A 21,870-nucleotide genomic window follows, 5' to 3' on the forward strand; every position below is an offset into this window, starting at 1 on the left:
GTTCAATTCCCAAATTGGGAACTCTCTGTGTGGAGTCTGCACATTCTCCCCATGTTTGCTTGGGTTTCCTCCGGGTGCTCCGGTTTCCTCCCCACAGTCCAAAAGATGTGCAGGTTAGATGGATTGGCCATGCTAAACTGCCCCTTAGTGTCCAAAGATGTGTAGGTTAAGTGGATTGGTCATGTTAAACTGCCCCTTAGTGTCCAAAGATGTGTAGGTTAGGTGGATTGGCCATGCTAAATTGTCCCTTAGTGTCCAAAGATGTGCAGGTTAGGTGGATTGGCCATGCTAAATTGCCTCTTAGTGTCCCAAGATGTGCATGTTAGGTGGATTGGCCATGCTAAATTGCCCCTTAGTGTCCAAAGATGTGCAGGTTAGATGGATTGACCATGCTAAATTGCCCCTTAGTGTCCAAAGATGTGCAGGTTAGATGGATTGACCATGCTAAATTGCCCCTTAGTGTCCAAAGATGTGTGGGTTAGGTGGATTGGCCATGCTAAATTGTCCCTTAGTGTCCCAAGATGCGCAGGTTAGGTGGATTGGCCGTGGTAAATTGTCCCTTAGTGTCCGAAGATGTGCTGGTTAGGTGGATTGGCCATGCTAAATTGCCCCTTAGTGTCCGAAGATGTGTGGATTAGGTGGATTGGCCATGCTAAATTGTCCCTTAGTGTCCCAAGATGCGCAGGTTAGGTGGATTGGCCGTGGTAAATTGTCCCTTAGTGTCCGAAGATGTGCTGGTTAGGTGGATTGGCCATGCTAAATTGCCCCTTAGTGTCCGAAGATGTGTGGATTAGGTGGATTGGCCATGCTAAATTGCCCCTTAGTATCCAAAGATGTGTGGGTTAGGTGGATTGGCCATGCTAAATTGTCCCTTAGTGTCCAAAGATGTGCAGGTTAGGTGGATTGGCCATGCTAAATTGCCCCTTAGTGTCCAAAGATGTGCAGGTTAGGTGGATTGGCCATGCTAAATTGCCCCTTAGTGTCCAAAGATGTGCAGGTTAGGTGGATTGGCCATGCTAAATTGCCCCTTAGTGTCCGAAGATGTGCAGGTTAGGTGAATTGGCCATGCTAAATTGCCCCTTAGTGTCCAAAGATGTGTGGATTAGGTGGATTGGCCATGCTAAATTGCCCCTTAGTATCCAAAGATGTGTGGGTTAGGTGGATTGGCCATGCTAAATTGTCCCTTAGTGTCCCAAGATGCGCAGGTTAGGTGGATTGGCCGTGGTAAATTGTCCCTTAGTGTCCGAAGATGTGCTGGTTAGGTGGATTGGCCATGCTAAATTGCCCCTTAGTGTCCGAAGATGTGCGGGTTAGGTGGATTGGCCATGGTAAATTGCCTCTTAGTGTCTCAAGATGTGTGGGTTAGGTGGATTGGCCATGCTAAATTGTCCCTTAGTGTCCAAAGATGTGCAGGTTAGGTGGATTGGCCATGCTAAATTGCCCCTTAGTGTCCAAAGATGTGCAGGTTAGGTGGATTGGCCATGCTAAATTGCCCCTTAGTGTCTGAAGATGTGCAGGTTAGGTGAATTGGCCATGCTAAATTGCCTCTTAGCATCAAGGGGGTTAGCAGGTAAATACATGTGGTTACGGGGTTAGGACCTGGGTGGGGTTGTTGTTGGTGCAGGCTGGATGGGTCAAATGATCTCCTTCAGCACTGTAGGGATTACATGATCCTATGAAAGGACAATGTGGGAATACGCTCTTAACTCTTCCCTGGAAATCTTGCTGTGAGCTGCGGAATAACAAAAGTCAGCGAAGGTTTAAAGTGCAACAAGAGATCATTTAGCCCATCATGTTTGTACCTGCTGAATCCCACTTTCCAACATTTGGTCCTGCAGGTTAGGGCACTGGAGGTGCAGATCCAGACACCTTTGAAAAGACTTGAGCATTTTTGCCTCCACGAGCCTTTCAGGCAGTGCAACATTCTAAACATCCACAACTCTCTAACTGAAAAGGTTTTCCATCAAATCCCCTGTGACCTGACTACCAATTACTTCAACTCAATGCCCCCTAGTGACTGGTTGTGGGCTGGAACGTAGCCCAGTCCATCATGCAAACCAGCCTTCCATCCATTGGCTGTGTCTACACTTCCCGCTGCCTCGGCAAAGCAGCCAGCATAATTAAGGGTCTCACGCACCCCGGACATTCTCTCTTCCACCTTCTTCCGTTGCAAAAAAGATACGGAAGTCTGAAGTCACGTATCAACTGACTCAAGAACAGCTTCTTCCCTGCTGTTGTCAGACTGTTGAATGGACTTACCTTATATTAGGTTGATCTTTCTCCACACTCCAGCTATGACTGTAACATTACATTCTGCACCCACTCCTTCCCCTCTCTCTTATGTACTCTATGAACAGTATGCTTTGTCTGTATAGCGTGCAAGGAACAATACTTTTCATTGTATCCCAATACATATGACAATAATAAATCAAATCAAATCAAAAACTCTCCTCCCTGTCATCCCGTCTCACTTTAATCCCATCACCTGTGATCCCACATGATGTAATCTTTTCCCTTGCAATGCCTTCCTGCATGTCCTATTCTTCCCACCATTTCTACCTGATATGAGTTCCTGATATCCAGGCACCTCCGTGATCCATACACTCCGCTATCCCATCTCCCTGGATCTCATCCCAATTGTGATCCGATCCCGCCATGATCTTATTCCCCGCCCCGCAATGAACTCATTCTCCTGTCCATTCCACCCCTCCCTGCTCCGCGTGGTCCTACGCTCCATTCCCCCTCCCCCCCACCATCCTCCTCTCCCCTCCCCTCCCCATTTTCCATTTCCCCAGCTCTTGCCTGACTTTTAGAGAAATTGGGTCTGGCACGCCTCGATCCGGAGAAGCAGTCCCCTCATTAACATGGAACTCTCAATGCTGTTCCACAGCCGAATACGTACGCGGCAACTCAACTAATGAGGCTGGACCCAAAGAAAATCCCAATTCCAGAAAATTTGTCAGGATTGTTGAGCTGAAACTGAAAGAGCTGCCAGCAATCCATAGAAACTATGGAAACCACTGAATCTTTACAGTGCAAAAGGAGGCCATTTGGCCCATCGAGTCTGCAATGACAACAATCCCACCCAAGCCTCATCCCCAAAACCCCATGCATTGGCATGGTGTCATTTACACAATGCTACAGAAGATCACTTTCAGGGATCGATTAGCATTGACTGTTATCAAGATGGAATGCAGCGACTGTTGTTTTGTGGGGGGTTTAATTATAGTTTCGACTTCTTGAAATACCCTTCCATGCTGTTTCGGCTGCATTGTGCCGCACGGTGGCACAGTGGTTAGCACTGCTGCCTCACAGCTCCAGGGACCTGGGTTCAATTCCCAGCTTGGGTGACTGTTTGTCTCGAGCTTGCACATTCTCCCCGTGTCTGCGTGGGTTTCCTCCGGATGCTCCGGTTTTCTCCCAAAGTCTGAAAGGCGTGCTGGTTAGGGTGCGTTGGCCATTCTAACTTCTCCGTCAGTGCACCCGAACAGGCGCCGGAGTGTGGTGACTAAAGGATTTTCACAGTTACTTCATTGCGGTGTTAATGTAAGCCTACTTGTGACACTAATAAATAATCTAAACCATTTATCCCGCTAATCTCTCTAACTCCAGAGTTAGGTTGATTGGCCATGCTAAATTGACGCTAATGGCAGGGGAAACTAGCTAGGGTTACAGGGCTAGGGCCTGGCTGGAATTGTTGTCAGTGCAGACTTGATGGGCTGAATGGCCTGTCTCTGCACTGTAGGGATTTTATGAATTCAACATGGCTAATGCACCTAATCGCCACATCTTTGGGCTGCACGAGGAAACCCATGCAGACACGGGGAGAATGTGCAAACTCCACGCAGACAGTGACCCAATCCAGGAATCGAACCCGGATCCCTGGCGCTGTGAGACAGCAGCGCTAACCACTGTGCCGCCTGTGACAACTAGGTATTTGAGCATAACGACACACTGAGCAGGAGGGGCAATCAACGCAGTGATCATGGTTAGACACTCGGAGAGGGGAGACTTGAGGCAAAATCTCCTCTGTCCCCACTGCCCCCTCACCCACGGCAATGCTGCAAAGGTGAAGTGGGTCAGTTTGTATCTGGAGAAAGTGTGGGCGTTTGGCCAAGGTTCTTAATGATTAACTTTGTTTTCGTAGCCTCTACCGCAAGGAAATGTTACCATTCCAGTGGCCAATCACTGCAAGATCATCGCTAATAAATTCCAGTTGAGAAATCGTCTTTATTACCGAGAGCTTAGTTGGAATTGTCAGGATAATAGAGGAAAAGCCCCAGATTACATATGGAAAGCCTGTGGTGGGTGAAAATGGACACACAAGCCCAAAATGGCTGCAGATGTAAATTCAGTTACTGGCTGAACTGCTGGAGAAAACAGAATCACACCCTGTTTCCAGACAAAGATACACCATAGACTCCATAGAATCCATATAGCGCAGAAAGAGGCCATTCAGTCCATCGAGTCTGCACCAACAACAATCTCACCCAGATCCCATCCCTGCAACCCCACACATTTACCCTGTTAGTTGCCCTGACACTAAGGGGCAATTCAGCATGGCCAATCCACCTAACCAGCACATCTTTGGGCATTGCCAGCCCGGCAGTGCCAGCCAGACTCCCTGGCGCTGCCCAAGGGGCAAAATAGCAATACCTATGAGGTGACTTGGCACTGCTCACTGAGCATCAGTCAGTGCCAAGGGGAGTCGGGCCAGAGATGGACAGGGCCTAATGGGACCAGGGCCTCAGGGTGGGTGGGGGAGGCGCGATTGGTGGGGGTAGGGTGTCCCGCAGTCACTCTGCTGTCAGGATCGCGGGCAGAGGGAGGATAGGATAGGGACTGGCCATCAGGGTTGTTTGGGGGGGGGGGGGGGGGCATGGATTGGCCTTCCAGGGTGGGTTGGGACTGCAGGGGTGGAGGTGGGATGGGGTTCAGGAGATCAGGACTGCTGGGGAAGGCGGGGGAGAGGGGGGGGCGAGATTGAGGTGGGTGGGGGTCAGGGGATCAGGGCAGGCACAGAGATGTTCAGGAGGCCAACGATCAGGGTGTGAGGGATCAGAGAGGCAGTGATGTGGGTGGGGGTCACGGGACTGGCCAGCGATCGAGCCGTCCAGCGATCAAGAGGCCAGCAGTGTGGGCCAATCTCGACACTGACACATCATCGCGTGCGCAGTGGCCTGCTCTGTGGGAGATCCAGTCTGAAATCCTGCTAAAACAACCAGCGGGAGTTACTCTGGTTTATACGCAATTAGAATTTTTTTGGGAGAATCCTAGCTTTGGTCTACATTTACTTTATCAATCCCTTTTAAAATTTTATACACCTCAATCAGATCCCCTCTCATCCTTCCCTTTCATCCCTGGAATCAGTCTATTGAACATCCTCTGAACTACCTCCAATGCCACCACATCTTTCCTCAAATAACGAGACCAAAACTGGACGTTCTACTCCAGATATGGTCTCACCAACACGGTATACAATTGCAAGTGAGCGAGAAAGGAATGGAAGGGGATGGTGATAGAGTGATGAAGAAAGTGATCTTATAGAGACGTACAAGATGATGAAAGGGTTGGATAGGGTAGAGGTGGAGAGGTTCTTCCTGCTCAGAAAGGACAGCAGGACTAGAGGGCACAGCCTCAAGATGGGGGGGGTGCAGTTTAGAACAGAGTTGAGGAGGAACTTCTTCACTCAAAGGGTGGTGAATCTCTGGAATTCTCTGCCCATTGAAGTGGTGGAGGCTGCCTCGCTGAATATATTTAAGACGCGGGTAGATAGGTTTTTGATAGGCAAGGGGATTAAGGGTTATGGGGAGAAAGCGGGAAAGTGGAACTGAGCCACTTCAGATCAGCCATGATCTTATTGAATGGCGGGGCAGGCTCGAGGGGCTAGATGGCCTACTCCTGCTCCTATTTCTTATGTTCTTATGAAGAATAGTGAGCACAGGCTTGTGTGGATCATAAACAGCAGCAGAGACTAGTTGCGGGAATGGCTTGTATCTGTGTTGTATGTAACTGTTTAATGTGTTAACTGTGTTGTGAATCTAACTTTAAAAAAGACGTCATTCTGATCTTGTGGGATCCTCTGTAATGGGCAATAGGGAATTAGCAGCTAGTGGAAATTGTAGCCGAGGGACACGTAAAACAGAGCGGTGATTTTTTAATAAGGGCTCGACACCACTGCAAGAAGCCATCTCTATTCTGTGATGCTCGTAGAATCCACATAGTGTAGTATAGGCCCATCAAGCCTACACCGACAACAATCCCACCCAGGCACTATCCCCGCAACCCCATGTTTTAAAAGTTTATTTATCAGTGCCACAGGTAGGCTTACATTAACACTTCAATGAAGTTACTGTGTAAATATCCTAGTCGCCACACTCTGGTGCCTGTTCGGGTACACTGAGGGAGAATTTAGCATGGCCAATGCACCGAACCAGCACGTCTTTCGGATTGTGGGAGGAAACCGGAGCACCCGGGGGAAACCCACGCAGACACAGGGAGAATGTGCAAACTCCACACAGACAGTGACCCAAGCTGGGAATTGAACCCAGGTCCCTGGCGCTGTGAGGCAGCAGTGCTAACCACTGTGCCACCCATAATCATCAAATCCCCACAGTGCAGAAGGAGGCTATTCAGCCCATTGACTCTGCACCAACCATAATCCACCCAGACCCTATCCCTGGAACTCCACATATTTATCCTGCCAGTCCCCCTGACACTAAGAGACAATTTAGCATGTCCAATCCACCTAACCCACACATCTTTGGGCTATGGGAGGGAACTGGAGCACCCGGAGGAAACCCACACGGACACGGGAGGAGGGAGAAATGTGCAAACTCCACACAGACGGTTGCCTAAGGCCGGAATTGAACCCGGGTCCCTGGCGCTGTGAGGCAGCAGTGCTAACCACTGTGCCACCATGCCGCTACCCACATCCTTCTGAAGTGTGGTCAATGCTGTAATGTAGGAAATGCAGCAACCAATTTGCTCACAGCAAGATCCCACAGCATAATGAACTAGATAATCATTTTTATTTAGTGATATTGATAGAGAAATAAATATTTTGCCAGGACACTGGGGAGAACTACCCTGCCTTTGGAGTGTTATTTAAAGTAGGAATATTTACTGGGATATCACTTGGCAAAATATAATTTGCTTCTTTTAGATTACACGGCTTGGTGGTTTTGTCACTGGACAAGTAATACAAAGATCTTGGGAAAAGTTCTGGGGACGTGGGTTTGAATCCTACCACGGCAGATGGGAAAATCTGAATTCAGTAAAAATCTGGAATTAAAAGTCTACAGATGACCATGAAACCATTAGTGGAAAAACCCACGGGTTCACTAATGTCCTATAGAAGCAGAAGTAGGCCCCTCTCGTGCCTGCTCCGCCACCCATTATGATCATCGAATTCAACATTCTGATTCCCCCTTGATCCCTTTAGCCCCAGGAGAAACATTGAAACTTGAAGCAGGAGTAGGCCATGCGGCCTGTTAGGGCAGGAAATCTTCTCGGCCTGGACTACATGTGACTCCAAAGCTACAGCAATGTGATTGACTCTTAACTGCCCTCAGGGATGGGTAATAAATGCGGGCCCAGCCAGCAGCATTCACATCCCATGAATGAATAGAAGTTTTAATTGGAAATAGAACGATAATTTCCCCCCTAATTCACTTCTCGCACAGCCAGTTTGGAATGTTCTAGGTGAGAATCAGGATTGTTACTATAAATCTTCCATGTCCTTACCCTCTGCTAACATCAGTCAGTCGTTGCCATTGCTACAAATAATCACAGCCAGCCTGCAGATTACACACAAATCAAAAACAGTCTGGGAGAACGTCAGAGAGATCTTCATCGCTATCATTTACACTATCCCTGACCCTATCTCTGCTACACACAAAAGCAAAATGCTTTTAGTTAATTATTTGCTCTGGAGGTGTGAACAGTCATAATATATACCAAACCATAATATATAGGGGCAGGATTAGGCCATTCGGCCCATCAAGTCTGCTCCACCTTTCAATCACGGCTGATAGGTTTCTCAACTTTTATAGATGCACCATAGAAAGCATTCTGTATCACAGCTTGGTATGGCTCCTGCTCTGCCCAAGACCACAAGGAGCTACAAAAGGGTCATAAACGAAGCCCAATCCATCACACAAACCAGCCTTCCATCCATTGACTCTATCTACATTTCCCGCTGCCTCGGAAAAGCAGCCAGCATAATCAAAGACCCCGTGCACCCCGGACATTCTCTCTTCCACCTTCTTCCACAGGGAAAAAGATACAAAAGTCTGAGGTCACGTACCAACCGGCTCAAGAACAGCTTCTTCTCTGCTGCTGTCAGATGTTTGAATGGACCTACTTTTCATTAAGTTGATCTTTCTCTACACCCTAGCTATCACTGTAACACTACATTTTCCACTCTCTCATTTCCTTCTCTATGTACAGTATGCTTTGTCTGTTTAGCGCACAGGAAACAATACTTTTCACAGCATACTAATATGTGACAATAACAAATCAAATTGACCCCATTCTCCCCCCTTTTTCTCATAACCTTTGATTCCCCTTACTAACCAAGAACCTATCTATCTCTGTCTTTAAGACACTCAATGAGCTAGCCTCCACAGCCCCCGGTGGCAATGAGTTCCGCAGATTCACCAACCCCCGCTGAAGGGTCGTTCCTTTACTCTGAGGCTGTGCCCTCAAATCCTAGTCTCTCCGACTAATAAAAAACATCTTCTCCACGTCCATGCTATCCTGACCTTTCAGTATTCTGTAACTTTCAATGAGATCCTCCACCGTCCCCTCCCCCACCTCACCCCCCCCCCCCCCCCCCCCCCCCCCCACCTCCTGCCATCCTTCTAAAATCCATCAAGTACAGACCCAGAATCCTTAAACGCTCCTCATACGACAAGCTTTTCATTCCTGGGATCATTCCCATGAACCTCCTCTCGACCCTCTCCAAGGCCAGCACATCTTTCCTTAGATACAGGGGACCCCTGAATTATCACAAAATTTGTTGCCCATCTCTAATTGCCCTCAAGAATGTGGTGTCGAGCCGCCATCTTGAGCCGCTGCAGCCCATCTGGTGTACATACTGTGCTGTTAGGGAGGGAGGGGATTTGGATCCAGCGAGGATGAGAGGATGGCGATACTGTCACGGCGGAGGGAGTGCGGATTTTAGGTGGGGGAGGGGGTGGTGGGTGCGGTGTGAGGGAGAGGGAACAGGAAGTGCACTGTCCGCCCGTTTCCATCCCTACCGGTTCATCACAGTGGACCAAGCGAGAGGTGCCCAGTGATGGCCACCCAGCAGGAAGGGAGTTAGTTATCGGTGGAAGCGGGCTCCACGCGCATTTGAGAGTCTGGATCAGGAAGTCATGAGGTGGGGGTGGATGGAGGTGGAGGGGGGAACGGGGTGAGATGGTTACTCCGTGAACCTGAAGTCAGTCAAGGCTACAAACTTCATGGTCCCTCGACCTCTCAACCTCTGGAGAGGTTTTGGAGTGAGTACAGAAAAGGTTTACTAGGATGTTGCCTGGTATGAAGGATATTAGCCATGAGGAGAGATTGAATAAACTGGGATTGTTCTCCCTGGAAAGACAGAGCTGAGGAACAATCTGATAGAACTTTATAAAATTATGAGGGGTATAGATAGGAAGAATAGTTGGAAGCATTTTTCCAGGGCATGAATGACAATTACAAGGGGGCACAAATTCAAGGTAAGGTGGTGGGGGGGGGGGAAGGGTTCAGTGGAGAAGTTTTTTTTACACAGAGGGCAGTAGGGGCCTGGAATGCCCTGCCAAGTGAGGTGGTTGAAGCAGGTTTGTTAGCCACATTTAAGACTTATCTAGATAGGCACATGAACAAACGGGGGATAGAGGGATACAGGCGGCTGGTCTAGATAGGACATGATCGGCGCAGGCTTGGAGGGCCGAAGGGCCTGTTTCTGTCCTGTACTGTTCTTTGTTGCCTTATTTCTCAAGGTAGGCTTAAAGCAGTGAATAAATTAAGCTACAAAAAAAATCAAATACTATTGTCTTTCCCAGCAGCATCTACTCCTACAGAAAGCCTTAGTCCCGAGGCTTATTCCGTCCATGTAAAGAACGCCCAAGCCTTTCTCCATCCCACATCTGAAAAAGAGTGGGCAGCATAAATTTGCATAGAGTTGGCACCGTAACGGGCTCAATAGTTTGTTAATTGGTTTTTTCAAAGTGGCTTCCGATATACCTTAACCACTGCTCTCCATTTCTGTTGGAGATTTGAGGGGAGGGAGTTGGTGGGGGGGGAGGCTTTGCAGCGTCAGCTCCGACATTGAGTTAAACCTGCCAAAGAGCAGAAGAGCGGGACCCAGAAGTTTAATATTTTTGTTCACATTTACTGCTTAATCTCACAATGGAACCTCCCTTTCTCTGGGTTACACCCTCTCCGTAATCACAACCAAACTCTCTTCCAGCCCCTCCCCCTGCTATCCACCCCCACCCCCCTGTGAAAAGATGTACAGGGAGAAGGCAGGAGAATGGCACCAAATCATGACGCCTGTTTGGTGAGCAGAAGCAGACACGATGGGCCAAATGGCCTCCTTCTGCACAGTAACAATTCTGTGAAATGATGCAGTCTGGTAGGAAGGATGAAGAGAGACATTATGAGTCCTAGTAGATTCAGAAAGAATGTTTCCGATGGTGGGGGAAGTCCAGAACTAGGCCGGGGGGGGAGGGGGGGGGGGGTCATAGTTTGGCCGTGCTAAATTCACCCTCAGTGTACCCGAGCAGGTGCCGGAGTGTGGTGGCAACTAGGGGATTTTCACAGTAACTTCATTGCAGTGTGAATGTAAGCCTACTTGTGACACTAATAAATAAATAAATACACTTCAATTCCCTGAGTGTGAACTCACCATCCCCCACCACCACCCCCCCACCCCATCACTCACCTGACAGATCCCGCTCCCTGATCTCCCCCCCCTTGCCCTCCACTGTCCCCCCACCTCACGACTGTGGATACATCTCCCCCCCCCCTCCCCATCACACACCTCTGCCTACACCACCTCGGCCTGAGATTTAAAACCCTCATGTCCACCAACCCCCCTCCCCCTGCCCCCCACCCCCCACCCCCACCCCACAATCCCACCTGGGTTTTTGAGGCAATTCTCCCTCCCCTCCCCTCACCACTGCTGGAATTTTAGCACTTTGCTCACCCAGGGCTCATAAAGAGCCCACCCAAGGACAACAGAGAATGCCATTCCACAAGCCTCCTGCGAGCCAAAATCGGGGCAGGCGGTAAAATTCCGGCAATACGTCCTTAATTGCTGGTAAAATTCCAGCAATACACTCTTAATTGCCGATAAAACTCCGGCAATACACCCTTAATTGCCAGTAAAACTCCAGCAAAACACCCTTAATTGCCGGTACAATTCCAGCAATACACTCTCAATTGCCGGTAACATTCTGGCAAGACACCCTAAATTGCTGGTAAAACTTCGGCAAAACACCCTTAATTGCCGGTAAAATTCCAGCAATACACCCTCAGTTGCCGGTAACATTCCAGCAAGACGCCCTCAGTTGCCGGTAAGATTTGGACAATCCTTCATCCTACAAGCTTGACTTGGATTGCAGCCCAAGGCATGGGAAGAAACCAAAATCGCTCTATCATCCACCAAAGTCACCGCAGTCTTTCGTTCTGACAGCTTTATTAGGAACTTCAATGCACAAAAAAAATCATAAAAAAACGTCAAAGGGCGTACAATCTCTAAATAGCAAAGGAGGCACTTGTGGTTGAGCCAGGCAGTGTGGCTGACTCATCCAGTATTTAAGGTTGATTAGGTGTCACACACAAAGGGCAGGCCATGCAGCCTCACAGTACAGTACTGATGGTGTCAAACTCCTTGGTGATCTGTGTGCTGGGAAGGGACTTAAGGTACTCGAGGTGTCGCCTGGCGTCCTCCTGATTCTGCCGCACGTAGTACACGATGTAGGAGATGACCATGGTGAACCAGCCGAACATGGTGATGAACATGGCCACGTCGGTGGTCTTGTGGTGCATGTTGCAGAAGTTGATGCCCGAATCCAGGATCTGAATGAGGGGTTTCCCCGCGTACTCCTCCTGCACCGACGAGTGGCAGATGAAGTCGTTGACCGTTTCCGGGTCGAGGGTCAGCTCCTTGATCATCTGCTGTAGCGTGCATTCACAGTGCCACGGGTTGTTGGCTAGCCGGATCTTCGCTTTCATCCTGCCAAAGGCCTCCTTTGGCACGCTCTGGATCCTGTTGCTCGACAGGTCCAGCAGCCTGAGGCCCTCGGGGAGTCCTCGGAACGCGCCAATATCAATGGACTCGATGGCGTTTCTGGACAGATCCAGTTCCTTGAGCAGGTAGAGGTCCTTGAAGGCATTGTTGGGTATTTTGGTTATCCGATTGGAGTTGAGATGCAAGGACACGGTGTCGGCCGGCAGGTCCTTGGGGATTTCTCTGAGGTTCTTGCCGGCGCAGTGCACCAGCTTGCCGTTCTTGTCGAAGCACTGGCAGCTTCGGGGGCACGTGGTGGTGGCCGCGTGCAGCAAAGTGAAGAGCAGCAGCAGACCCGTCAAGGTCAGGGGGTGGGCGATCTCAAACCGGAGCCATGCCAAGCCACGCCGCAACATGGTGAGAACGTCTCAGCGCCACCCATCAGAGGAGCCCGTCCATCGCGAGCGCGACCAAATCACTTCGAGCAGCAGAGCTCGCCCTGCGGACCAAAGGAAAACAACACGGTGGTGAGAAGCAAGGTTACCCTGACAACCGTTCCCTCTCCGCCGTAGAATGACACCGTATCTCCAGCACTGAACTAACCTAGGCCAGAACTCACCCTACACGTAAGCTCCCTCGCACCCTATCCTAGAGAAGGAGGAGACCTTTCGGCCCATCAGGTCTGCACTGACCCTTTATGGGTGGCACAGGGGCATAGTTGTTAGCACTGCTGCCTCACAATGCCAGGGACCCAGGTTCGGTTCCTGCCTTGGGTCACTCTGTGTGCAAAGTCTGCACGTTCTCCCCGTGTCTGCGTGGGTTTCCTCGGGTGCTCTGGTTTCCTCCCACAGTCCGGTTAGGTGCATTGGCCGTGCTAAATTCTCTCTCAGTGTACCCGAACAGGCGCCAGAGTGTGGCAATCAGGGGATTTTTACAGTAACTTCATTGCAGTGTTAATGTAAGCCGATTTGTGACACGCCCCAGTTCTAGAAGGTCATCAAACTATCCTCAAACTATGACCACCCCCGCCCCCCCAAATCGGAAACATTCTTTCTGAATCTAATAGGATTCATACTGCATCATTTCACAGAATTGTTACTGTGCAGAAGGAGGCCATTTGGCCCATCATGTCTGCTTCTGCTCACCAAACAGGCATCATGATTTAGTGCCATTCTCCTGTCTTCTCCCTGTACACCTCCATTCAAGCAGACATCTAATGTCCATTTCAACGCCTTGATTAAATCTGCCTCCATCTTCTCCAATAGGAATCTCACCTCCCATCTGTCTGGCCATTTCACCATTAGCTCAAGGTCCTCCGATGGGTCACTGTCTTCCTCAATATTTACCACATTTCAGAGTTCCTGATGCTCAGAATACCACCACCCCGCCCTCCCCCCATATGTCCAAGTCCAGCTCATTAATATCAAAAAGAGCAGTGTGGTTAACCAATCTCTGGAGAACACCACAGTATAACTCCATCCAATCTGAAAAGCAACACTATACCACCACACTCTGCTTCCTGACACACGATCAATTTTAGACTTAAGACTGCCACACTGCCTTCACTCTGATGGGTTTTAATTTTGCAAACAAGTCTAGTATGTACTTTGTTTGATGCCTTTTAGAGTTACAGAGTCACTGAGTCATAGAGTTTTACAGCACGGAAAGAGGCCCTTCGACTTATCAGGTCTCTGCTAGCCATTGAGCACCTATCTATTCTAACCCCATTTTCCAGAACGGTCCATAGCTTTGTATGTCACAATGTTTCAAGAGCTCTTCTAAATGTTTCTTAAATGTTGTGAGGGTTCCCGCTTCTACCGCCCTCTCAGGCAGTGAGTTCCAGATTAGCCTTCTGGGTGAAAAAGCTTCTCAAATCCCATCTGAATCTTCTGCCCCTTCCTTAAATCTACACCCTTTGGTTATTGGCCCCTTTACAAAGGGTTAAAAGTTCCTTCTATGTCCCTCATAATTTTGTACATCTCACTCAGGTTCCCCCCTCAGCCTTCCCTGCTCCAAAGAAAACAACTCCAGTCTAACCTGCCTCTCTTCATAGCTCAAACGTTCCAGCCCCGGCAACATCCAGGAAGCATAGTGGCACATGGTTAGCACTGCTGCCTCACAGCACCAAGGACCCGGGTTCAATTCCTGGCTTGGGTCACTGTCAGTGTTGGAATCTGCACATTCTCCCCGTGTCTGTGTGGGTTTCCTCTGGCTACTCCGGTTTCCTCCCACAGTCCAAAAGCTGTGCTGGTTAGGTGCATTGGCCGTGCTAAATTCTCCCTCAGTGCGCCCAAACAGGCGCCAGAGTGCAGCGACTAGGGGAGATTTCGCAATAACTTTGTTGCAGTATTAACATAAGCCTACTTGTGATACTAATAAATAAACTTAAACATCCTGGTGAATCCCTTCCCAACGCAATGATTTCCTTCCTATAGTGTGACGGCCTGAACTGCAGACAGTACTCCAGCTGTGGTCTAACCAATGTTTTATACAGCTCCATTATAACCTCCCTAATCTTTGGTGCCTAGGCTAATAAAGTATCCCATGTGACTTCTTACTCACCTTATCTACCTGTCCAGCTGCCTTCAAGGATCTCTGTGCCTGCATTCCAAGATGGCTCTGGCCCTCTGTACTTCCTAGAATCCTTCCATTTATTGGACATTCCCTTGCCTTGTTAGTCCTCCTAAAATGTATCACCTCACGCTTTTCAGGGTTAAATTCCATTTGCCAATGTTGTGGCCAGCTGACCAGCTGGCCTGTAATCTCTCGCCTCTCTCGCCCTGTAATCTAAGTTTTTCCTCCTCGCTCTGTACCACGCCGCCAATTTTTGAGCCATTCTAAAAGCTCATAGACACAGCGCCCACTGCTCCACCCCCTCATCAAAGCTCTCCTGTTGGCTAAAGCACACTGGCCTTCCCTTGACGCATAAACAAAAGGCAAAAGACATTAAAACCAACAACAAGTTGCTAGAGAGGGAGGGCAGCAAAGGTTTATCAGACACCTTCCTGGGGTGGCAAGTCTGCCATATGATGAGAGACTAAATCGATTAGGATTATATTCATAAATTTGTAAGATATAGGAGCAGAATTAGGCCATTTGGCCCATCAAATCCACTCTGCCATTTGATCATGGCTGATGTGCTCCTCATCCCCAATTTCCTGCCTTCTCCCCATAACCCTTTAACCCATTACCAATTAAAAATCTGTCTAACTCCTCCTTAAATTTACTCACTGTCCCAGCATCCACCGCACTTTGGGGGAGCGAATTCCACAGATTCACAACCCTTTGGGAGAAGTAGTTTCTCCCTGACTCTGTTTTAAATTTGCTGCCTCTTATCCTAAGACTGTGACCTCCCGTCCTAGAATGTCCCACAAGAGGAAGCATCCGCTCCATGTCTGCTTTATCCATATCTTTTATCATCTTGTAGACCTCAATTTGATCTCCCCTTAATTCTTCTAAATTCCAGAGAGTATCGGCCTGAACTGTTCAATCTGTCTTCATACGACAAACCTCCCATCTCTGGAATCAACCTAGTGAACCTCCTGTGAACTGCCTCCAATGCCACTACATCTTTCCTCAAATAAGGGGACCAAAACCGTGTACAATACTCAAGGTGCGGCCTCATCAATGCCTTGTATAGTTGCAACAACACTTCCTCACCTTTATATTCTATTCCTTTTGCTATAAATGGCAACATTCAATTCACTGTCTTTATTATCTGCTGTATCTGCTGCTAGTTTTCTGTGACCCATGAACAAGAACACCCAGATCCCTCTACACCCGAGCACCTCGAAGTCTCTCCCCATTTAGATAATAAGTCACCGTCCCAGTTATCTGACTGAAGTTTAGAAGAGTGAGAGGGGATCTCAGAGAAACTTAAAACATTCGAACAGGGTTAGATTCAGAAAGAATGTTCCCAATGGCGGGGGAATCCAGAACTAGGGGTCCTAGTTTGAGGATAAGGCGTAATCCTTTTAGAACTGAGGTGAGGAGAAACGTTTTCACCCAGAGGGTGGTGAATGTGTGGAATTCACTATCACAGAATGTAGTTGAGGCTAAAACATTGTGTGATTTCAGGAAGAAATTAGATACAGCTCTTGGGACTAAAGGGATTGAGGGGTATAGGGGGAGGGGGAATCGGGATATTGAATTTGATGATCAGCCGATGAAAGGTGGAGCAGGTTTGAAGGGCTGAATGGCCTACTCCTGCTTCTAGTTTGTACGTTTCCATTGATACAGCACTATTCAGAAGATAAATAACTCCCCAACTGCTTCACAGGGGAATGATTAAATTGGATGCTGCATCACATCAGGTTACAGAAAGCTGGGTCCAAGGGAAGGTTTTATTGAGCAAGTAGAGGGAGTTGGAAATGGTTTAGGGACTGAATTCTAGAGGGGAAACAGTCCTTCCTCTTGCCATTTGACTGCTGCCTAACTTCAATTACCAAGAAGAAGAAAACACGTAAGCAGTGAGTTACACACTGATGATTCAATTTCAGAAAGCAATAGAGTAAAACTCCAGAGATTTATGAGCGTCAGCAGAATCGAGATCAAATTAGGACTTAAAATTACTGTTCAGCCTCTCTCATCCTTTACAAATGCCACATCGGGGTTTAAAATACATTTTCTTGGTTGAAAATTGCATTAATCCTGGGGAAGTATCCTCAACTGTTATTTCACATTATGCACATTCAAGGCGGCCATGGTGGCACAGCCGTTAGCACGGCTGCCTCACAGCGACAGGGACCCGGGTTCGATTCCTGGGTTGGGTCACTGTCTGTGTGGAGTCTGCATGTTCTCCCCGTGTCTGCGAGGGTTTCCTCTGCATGCTCCGGTTTCCTCCCACAGTCCAAAGATGCACATTGGCCCTGCTAAATTCTCCCTTAGTGCATCTGAACACATGCTCCCAGACTGTGGGAAGAAACCTGGAGCAAACCCACACAGACATGGGGAGAACGTGCAGACTCCCACCCAGACAGTGACCCAGAGCTGGAATCGAATCAGGGTCCCTGGCACTGTGGGGCAGCAGTACAAATCACTGTGCAACCCTTAAGGAGGGCTGCTTAAGGGGGGCTTCCCCGATATGCAGTGGGGAAGATAGTACCCACCCTTTGTAAAGGAAAAATGGCCTATCCACTCCTGCCCACTTACCCATGCCAACAGTATGACGAGCAGCATATTAGTAGGCTCAATTAGCTGGTTAACAAGCTCAATTGATCCATTATTATTTATTTAGACATGACGGGTATGCTACCAGTTTTTGCTGTCTGCCCACTTACCGTGTTGTAGGAGCGAGCAGGAAAGCTCACCTGGTCAGGAGCCAGTGAATTGGTTTATTTGTATTTGGAGCTTGCAGACAGCACTGAGTCGATCCAATTGGTTTTTAATATGCGAGAGCAGCTGTAACCCAGGATTGTAGTCTAGACGTGTAGAATCTTCTACCGAGGCCTGCTCGACATGTCATTCTGTTCTGTGACATCAATAAAGCCAGCAAAGAGGGAACAGCCTCCATTTTATTTGAGGCTTTTGAGCCATTTATGTTCAATTTAATCATATCCCTTGAGGTAACAGAGAGAGAGAGAGAGACTCCTGAAGTTAAAGCATAACGTGGCACACAACTGCTGTCTCACAGCGCCAGGGGCCCAGGTTCGATTCCCGGCTTGGGTCACTAACTGTGCGGAGTCTGCGTGTTCTCCCCATGTCTGTGTGGGTTTCCTCCAGGTGCTCCGTTTTCCTCCCACAGTCCAAAGATGTGCAGGTTAGGTGGACTGGCCATGCTCAATTGCTCTTTAATATCCCAAGAGGCGTAGGTTAGGGGGTTTATTGGGGTAGGGCCCAGGTAAGATTCCCTGTCGGAGAGTCAGTGCAGACTTGATGGGCCAAATGGCCTCCTTTTGCACTGTAGGAATTCCATTTTAAAGGCTGTGAGACAAGCACTGCTGACTCACAGCGCCAGGGATCCGGACTCCATTCCCGGCTTGGGTCATTGTCTGTGTGGAGCCTGCACATTCTCCCCGTGTCTGCATGGGTTTCTTCTGGGTGCTCTGGTTTCCTCCCATGGTCCAAAGATGTGCAGGTTAGATGGATCGACCATGTAAATTGCCCCTTAATGTCCCAAGATGTACAGGTTAGGAGAATTAGCGGGGTAAATATATGAGACTATGGGGATAGGGCCTGAGTAAGATGCTCTGTCGGAGAGTCAGTGCAGACATGATGGGCTGAATGGCTCCATATGCACTGCAGGGATTCTATGAAGAGGTTTAGTGAGACCGGCATAGCCTCAAGTGTTAGTGAAATCCATCCTTCTGATTTAATTCAGTGAGCTGTAGGTAAGAAAGCAATCAGTCATCGCAGCAGTGTTTTGAGAATGAGTTCAGTTGGCTTGCTGTTGATTAAGCAACACTTAGATAAAAGGAAAGGGAAAGTTAAAATCCCAGGTGACCACAGGCTGTTCCTTGCTTTGAGGGGGAGAGCTGACTGGTGGTGATTTAACCTGAGGGTCACCACACCTCAGGCGAGGTTGAGAAGGCCAGGCTGCTGTGAATAACCTCAGCCAGGATGGGAATTGAACCCACGCTGTTGGCAGCGCTCAGCATCACAAACCAGCTGTCCAGCTGACTGAGCTAAACCAGACAATTGGACATTAAGGAGATAGTAACGCTGGGGTAGCTGAACAAAGCCTCGTCCAAGAAATGGGTTTTAATGAGATCTTAGAAGAGAGGTAGAGATGGTGGGATCTGAGGAGGAGATAGGGTGGCACAGTGGCTCAGTGGTTGGCACTGCCACCTGACAGCGCCAGGGACCCAGGTTCAATTCTGGCCTTGGGTCACTGTCTGTGTGGAGTTTGCACATTTTCCCCCTGTCTGTGTGAGTTTCCTCCAGTTGGTCCAATTTCTTCCCACAGTCCAAAGATGTGCGGGTTAGGTGGATTGGCCATGCTAAATTGCCCTTTAGTGCCGGGGGATTATCATAGCCTACACTGACAATAATCCCACCCAGGCCCTATACCCATAACCCCACATATTTACCCTCCTACTCCCTCTGACACTAAGAGGCTATTTATCATGGCCATGCAGGGTATGGCCAAGCATAGATTAGCAGGGTAAATGTGTGAGGTTATGGGAATAGGACCTGGATGGGATTGTGGTTGGTACAGACTCAATGGGCCAAATGGCCTCCTTCCGCACTGTAGGGATTCTATGATTGTATTGGATACAGAGCGACTGACTGTAATGGCAGCTATTTAGCATCAGTTACATTATACAATTAGCCAGCTAATCCGTTTTTGTAGCATTTGTTGGAGGATTGAACAGACAAATGAAAAGAATGATACATGGCGGGACTTTCCAACCATGATACAGTAGTTGAGGCCAAAATGTTGCGTGATTTCAAGAAGAAATTAGATATAGCTCTTGGGATAAGGGATATGGGGGAAAGGGAGGGGTCAGGATGATAATGATCAGCTATAATCATAATGAATGGCAGAGCAGGCTCAAAGGGCCAGATGGCCTCCTCTCACTTCTAGTTTCTATGTTTCTCGTTGGCGGATCTTCCTGCCCACAATTTAACATTTCCGGTGTTCTGCATTGCAACAATACAGCGAGAAAAGAGAGAGAGAGTGGCCTTCACAACCACCAGACATTCCAAAGTACTCTACAGTCAATGAAATACTCCTTTAAACTGTCATCACTAGAAAGTACTGCAGACAATTTACACCTAGGAGCTTCCCATAGAACAGCAATGAGATAAGCAACTAAATAATCGGTATAAAATACTGACCATGACAGCATACTGGCAGAGTGGTTAGCACTGCTGCCTCACAGGGACCTGGGTTCGATTCTTAGCTTGGGTCACTGTGTGGAGTTTGCATGTTCTCCCCATATCTGCGTGGGTTTCCTCTGGGTGCTCCAGTTTCTCCCCATACTCCAAAGATGTGTAGATTAGGTTGATTAGCCATGCTAAATTGCCCCTTAGTGTCCCAGACTGTGTAGGTTAGGGGGATTGGCCATGCTAAATTGTTCCTTAGTGTCCCACGTTGTGAGGCTAGGGGGATTAATGGGATAAAATTGTGGGGTTACAAGGATAGGGCCTGGATAAGATATTGTGTGTGTGCTGGCGCAATGGGCTGAATGGCCTCCTTCTGCACTGTAGGAATTCTATGGTGCTATGAAACAACACTGCCCATTGTTAAAACAATGTCATTGGGTCTTTTATATCTGCTTCAAGGGACAGATGACATCTTGATTTAACATCAAGGTGTTAAACTTGTGTGGCGCTCCCTCAGTCCGGAACTGGAATATATATAGGTCTAAATTCTGTATTCAAGTCTCTGGAGTGGGGTTTGAACTGGAAAATCTCTCGGTTCAGAGGTAAGAGTGTTCCGACTGTTGGCTGACACCTACGCAGCTGTCACTGCACTGCCTTGGCAATAGTGCCCTGTCACCTTCCAGTCCTGTGCCAATCCTAGAATCCCGACCACCACCCCGCTCCCCAGCATAGCTTGCTGACTCGGGAGTGATAGCGATACTAAGCTAACACAAAATCATTTTCACAGAGATGTTGCAGTTCAACAAGCTTAAAAACATCTGGGCGGTCCCAGAATCAGGTCAGGAGGGGTTTGTAATATTCCAGGTGCAATTTGTGCTGTTGACACACATCTGGGAGGAATAGAGACTTCCCAATTCCATTAAGCAATAGTGCTGGAAGCCTGTAGGGAAATAACACCATCAAGCCATCATCCTAGGCTGTTACTCAGACCCAATTCTCCAAAGTTTTCTTACCCACTATTATTTACCGAATTGCATTGAATATTACATTACTGACATAGATCATTTGGCTCAATTTGTCAATGTCCCCATATTTATGCCCCACCACAAGTATCCTTCTTTTGATTTGGCTCCTGCTCTGTCCAAGACTGCACAAAACTACAAAATGTCATGAATGTAGCCCAATTCATCACGCAAACCAGTCTCCCATCCATTGACTCTGTCTATACTTCCCACTGCCTCGGCAAAGCAGCCAGCATAATCAAGAACACCACGCACCCTGGACATACTCTCCCCCACCTTCTTCCCTTGGGAATAGATACAAAAGTCTGAGGTCATGTACCAACCGACTCAAGAACAGCTTCTTCCCTGCTGCTGTCAGACTTTTGATTGGACCTACCTCACATTAAATTGAACTTTCTCTACACCCTAGGTATGACTGTAACACCATATCCTCTCCTTTCTTTTATCGCGTGGAGGATGTGGAAAGTCTGCAGAGGGATCTGGATAGGCTGAGCGAGTGGGCGAAGACCTGACAGATGGAGTATAATGTTGGCAAGTGTGAGGTTATCCACTTTGGCAGAAATAATAGTAGGAGGGATTATTATTTAAAAGGCGAAAAGCTGCAGCATGCTACGGTGCAGAGGGACCTGGGGGTCCTTGTGCACAAATCGCAAAAACCCAGTCTGCAGGTGCAGCAGGTGATCAAGAAGGCGAATGGAATGCTGGCCTTTATAGCGAGGGGGATAGAATATAAAAGCAGGGAGGTCTTGCTGCAACTGTACAGGGCACTGGTGAGGCCGCAACTGCAGTACTGTGTGCAGTTTTGGTCGCCACACTTGAGGAAGGATATATTGGCCTTGGAGGGAGTGCAGAGAAGGTTCA

At 48.4% G+C, this 21,870-nt stretch overlaps 1 protein-coding gene across 2 annotated transcripts in view; it reads right to left on the minus strand.

Moving 5' to 3' along the window:
* Positions 1-11,712: 11,712 nt before the first annotated feature.
* Positions 11,713-21,870, minus strand: part of lrrc3 (leucine rich repeat containing 3) — a 77,162-nt gene continuing 67,004 nt past the window's right edge. For both annotated transcript variants that reach the window (XM_080198185.1, XM_080198186.1), the window contains exon 2: positions 11,713-12,719. In XM_080198185.1, the coding sequence (XP_080054311.1) occupies positions 11,851-12,636 (786 nt within the window). In that variant the 5' untranslated portion in view covers positions 12,637-12,719 and the 3' untranslated portion in view covers positions 11,713-11,850. The remainder of the gene's footprint in view (positions 12,720-21,870) is intronic.

This window comes from Carcharhinus amblyrhynchos, chromosome 11 (genome assembly GCF_965287045.1).
Source record: "Carcharhinus amblyrhynchos chromosome 11, sCarAmb.v2.hapA, whole genome shotgun sequence".
Classification (NCBI taxonomy): domain Eukaryota; kingdom Metazoa; phylum Chordata; class Chondrichthyes; order Carcharhiniformes; family Carcharhinidae; genus Carcharhinus; species Carcharhinus amblyrhynchos.